This window comes from Gavialis gangeticus, unplaced genomic scaffold, assembly GCF_001723915.1.
Source record: "Gavialis gangeticus isolate Ggan-Ray unplaced genomic scaffold, GavGan_comp1, whole genome shotgun sequence".
Lineage (NCBI taxonomy): Eukaryota > Metazoa > Chordata > Crocodylia > Gavialidae > Gavialis > Gavialis gangeticus.
In genome coordinates, this window is record NW_017728996.1 from 33,351,993 (window position 1) to 33,355,642 (window position 3,650).

Genomic DNA, 3,650 nt, shown 5'->3' on the forward strand with positions numbered 1-3,650 from the left:
ACTGAACAATCATGCGTGTGTTGTGTGTATGTGTGCGTGCACATGTTATCTGCATGTTAAATATAAATAGTGAAAGTTCATGCAAAATCCGCCAAAAAAATTGTTTGTTTTTAAGTTTACTCATTCTTATGTTTATATCAATTTAGAATTATATGCACTTTTGTTGACCTCTTGTTAAGAGCATGTATTGGAAATATCCACAGGACAACAAAAATGGCAGAGGAGCGGGGATTCTCTCGTGTGATAAACTGTAGTGTGACTGATATTGCTTTATTAAGCCTGAAAAGGAGTGAAATGAGAAATTACTTATTGAAGTGTATAAAATAATGGTATTGAGAAAACAAATTATATTCTTTAATCCTATTTCATAAAAGAAGGAGGGTCTAAATGATAAAACAAACAAACAACCCCCAGTGTTCATGCCACATGAGGTCAGAACCATTAATTTGGCAGGATTTCCTTTTAAAGAACACAATTTTATGAGCATTAAAGTTCACAGCTCTGCATGCTGAAGAAGATTCAAGGGAAATCAAATCTTATGCCTCAGGGCAGAGGATCAGGAGGAAAAAATCACTCCTCTGTAGTTTGACATTGAAAAATTTGCTAAGTCATTCTATGGTTACAGTCAAGTTTTGGTCAGCATAGGGGGTGAATGATTTTATCCAGTATGGTGTGGTCCAGTGTAATGGTAAAATTCAGCTGTATCTTTCCTACTCTGAACCAGTATTATAACTTGAGTCCCCGGTCTTTTGTGAGCAGGGAGGCTGCTCCAAAACACTAATTCCAGCATATCAGAGCAGACTCGATTAAATGAGTCTGTTGGAGTGTGCCAATTACCATGCTTCAGCAGTCTCCAGCTTCTCGTGTTGGCATCCCTGCTGTTCAAAATGGCAACAGAAGCGCTTTTTCTAATGCTTGTTCAATGAGCTTTAGATAAAGCACCCTGACGACACTTTGAAGTGCGGTGATGTGATACATGAGATGCTCCAGGTGCTTTAGTTAGAGTGGCTCTTGGAGCCCCCAGTATATGTATAAATGCCCTTAAACTTTACTCACAGGAGTTATCCCATCAGTGTATCTAAGAGTGTTGGGAGCATGCACAGTGGCATTTTTTGAATACTTTTTCTAAAAGGTCAATGGCTGTTCAGTTTACAAATATTTTGTATACAGAAAAATCTGTCTTGTAGAATATGTTCATATCTCAATTGTCAGTACTTTTGGCTACAGGAAAACTATTTGGTTTTTTGGGTTTTTTTTTTAAAGGTTTACATCTCTGGGAAATAGCATGCTTGTATCTTACATCAGGGCTTAGTATTAACTTACAAATGTGAACTTTTTCCTGGGTTTGGACCTTTGATAGGAGCACATTTGCTTGTCTTTGCTTTAGGTTGGAACTCATCGGGAAGAAGGTGTCAGCCTCAACAGCAATCATTCAGTCCTGCCCAGTACAGTGTCTGCTCAGAGCACAGAGCTGAATCATAAAACACAAGAAAGCTATAGAGGTAACTATCCTGTAGAACTCAGTGGCAAAGTAGGATTTTTTTGTACTCAGAGGTCATCAAGGCTGTAGAACTAAATCAGTATGCAAAAGAACAAGTAGGTGATTTAGGCAACAGTGTGACCTAGGATTTTGTTTCCATTACTTTAGATTGTTAATTACTACATCTGCCAACTCCTTTATATTCCTTGAAGAATTCTAAGGGTATTCTTACTTCTTACTTCTTCCTATACAAATTCCACACACGAGCTCGCATCACAGCTACCACTCTGTCAACTAACTTTTTGCCAGAACTTCTTTTCCAGTATTTGAGTGCCATTGGAAAATCAGCTAGGAGGGTCACTGTTGAGTGGCCTTTTCACAGATGTGAACTGCGTAGCTCAAAGCAGACCTGTATTTCAGTATGTGGCCAATAAATATGGAAAGCCAAAATCTAGCATGGAGTAGCTCCCTAAATTCTTAGCTTGAAAAGTTAAGAGTTCACAGTTTACTCAATGTGTGCAGTATTCCCTAGCCGTTTCCCTGAAAACACCATTGATATCCAATCTCGCCCTCCTTAAAAGACTGTCTGTGCTGTGACTTGTTCTGATATGGAGTCTACAGCACTAACTGCATACATTCCATAATTGCTCCACCATCAGCCTTCTTGCTTGACAACTTCCTTTGCAGGGAACTAGTAGTCTTTATCCTAGCTCAGGCTTTCCTACATGCTAATAATATTTCTTTTCACCAAACCTCCAAGCTATATGCCAAATCACTGTCCTGAAATATAATACAGTACTTTCATTTGCAGCCAACTTTCACATTTACTGTACAAGTCGTGTGTTAGCTTTCAGCAGAGTAGTGTAGTCCCAGCTGCTTCTTTCCTTAGTGAGAAGCATAGGTCTATCTTTTTTCCCGTGGTCATCCAAAACCAGAAAGATTATTAACCAAATATGAATCATCTTCCCATAATGTCAGTGTGTGGAGTATGACCCTAGGTGTCATATAAGAGTTGTTTGTGTTGGTTAATTTGTTGTGTCCTTTTTCAGAAGAGCAACTTTAGAGCTCTGACCTGTCACCTGCAAATTAAATACATAGCTGATACAAAACTCAGATTAAAGCTTCTTAGCCAGACTTGACCACTCCTCCAGCTGAACAACAGAATACAAAAAAAATTAAATAAATGTCCAGCCACTCATGGACATCTTTCCTCCCATAGATCACTAAGAAATAACCCCTTAGGAATTCCCTAAGGAATAACTAAATGGTCTTATAACATTCTTCATAGGTCAACAAGTGTAGGCTACATTGGAGCAAGGGGCTGGGGACTGAATTACAAAATCAAGAGCTCTTCAGAGAGAGGTAGAAGGTAGGGTAGGGTGGCACCTTGAAGCAATGATTCTCTACAAAAGTGCTGCAGCACCCCAGGGATCCCTTTAAGGTTGCTGCAGTATGTTAGCACAGTTGGGTGTGCAAACACATACATGATTCACAAGATAAACCCAGAGATTTTGAATAGGAATCCGGAGTATCAAAAGGTTTTTTGACCTGTTGTGGTCATTCTGAGTTCTTTGCAACAGAGGTAATGCTCTACAGTTTTTCCATAATCAAGAAATGAGTGAAAGCTAAAAGCCAATGGGTGCCTTGAATCTAAAAATGTTGAAAACTACTGACTTAGAGACTAACTGGTTCAGAGAGACTTGCCTCTCAAAAGCTTATGCCTCTCTGAATTGGTTAATATCTATAGTTGCACCCCGCTCTATCATCTCCCTGACTTCAGGCTAACACAGCTAACCACCTCTCTGCTCTGAGAAAGTTATTTACGTAGTAGCTTGCCCGACAAATCAGTTACAGCCAGTAATGAGTCAAATTCAGTTACAATCCTGTTAAACTTCCAGAATGTTTCCATCTATTTTTACCAGCTATATCGTCAAATTAGTACTGAAGTGACTGATCTGTACAGATGCTGCAGAACTGGGTCAAAGCAAGGTGTGGTTGCTTCCAGTAGAGTGCAGTTTTGGGTTTTTTTCCATGTCTGTCAGTGCCCATAATGTCCACTTTTGCAGTGTGCTGCTACTCCCATTGTAACCACCTCCCTCCTTGCTAATTTCTGGCTTCTAAGTTTCATAGGTTGTAGGGTTGGAAGGGACCTGAGCAGATCATCAAGTCT

The 3,650-nt window shown here is 39.6% G+C and overlaps 1 protein-coding gene across 12 annotated transcripts in view; it reads left to right on the forward strand.

The window, feature by feature from the left end:
• Window positions 1-3,650, forward strand: part of TCF12 (transcription factor 12) — a 407,201-nt gene that overhangs the window by 389,746 nt on the left and 13,805 nt on the right. For all 12 annotated transcript variants that reach the window (XM_019504280.1, XM_019504282.1, XM_019504281.1 and 9 more), the window contains one exon: window positions 1,388-1,502. In XM_019504280.1, the coding sequence (XP_019359825.1) occupies window positions 1,388-1,502 (115 nt within the window). The remainder of the gene's footprint in view (window positions 1-1,387; window positions 1,503-3,650) is intronic.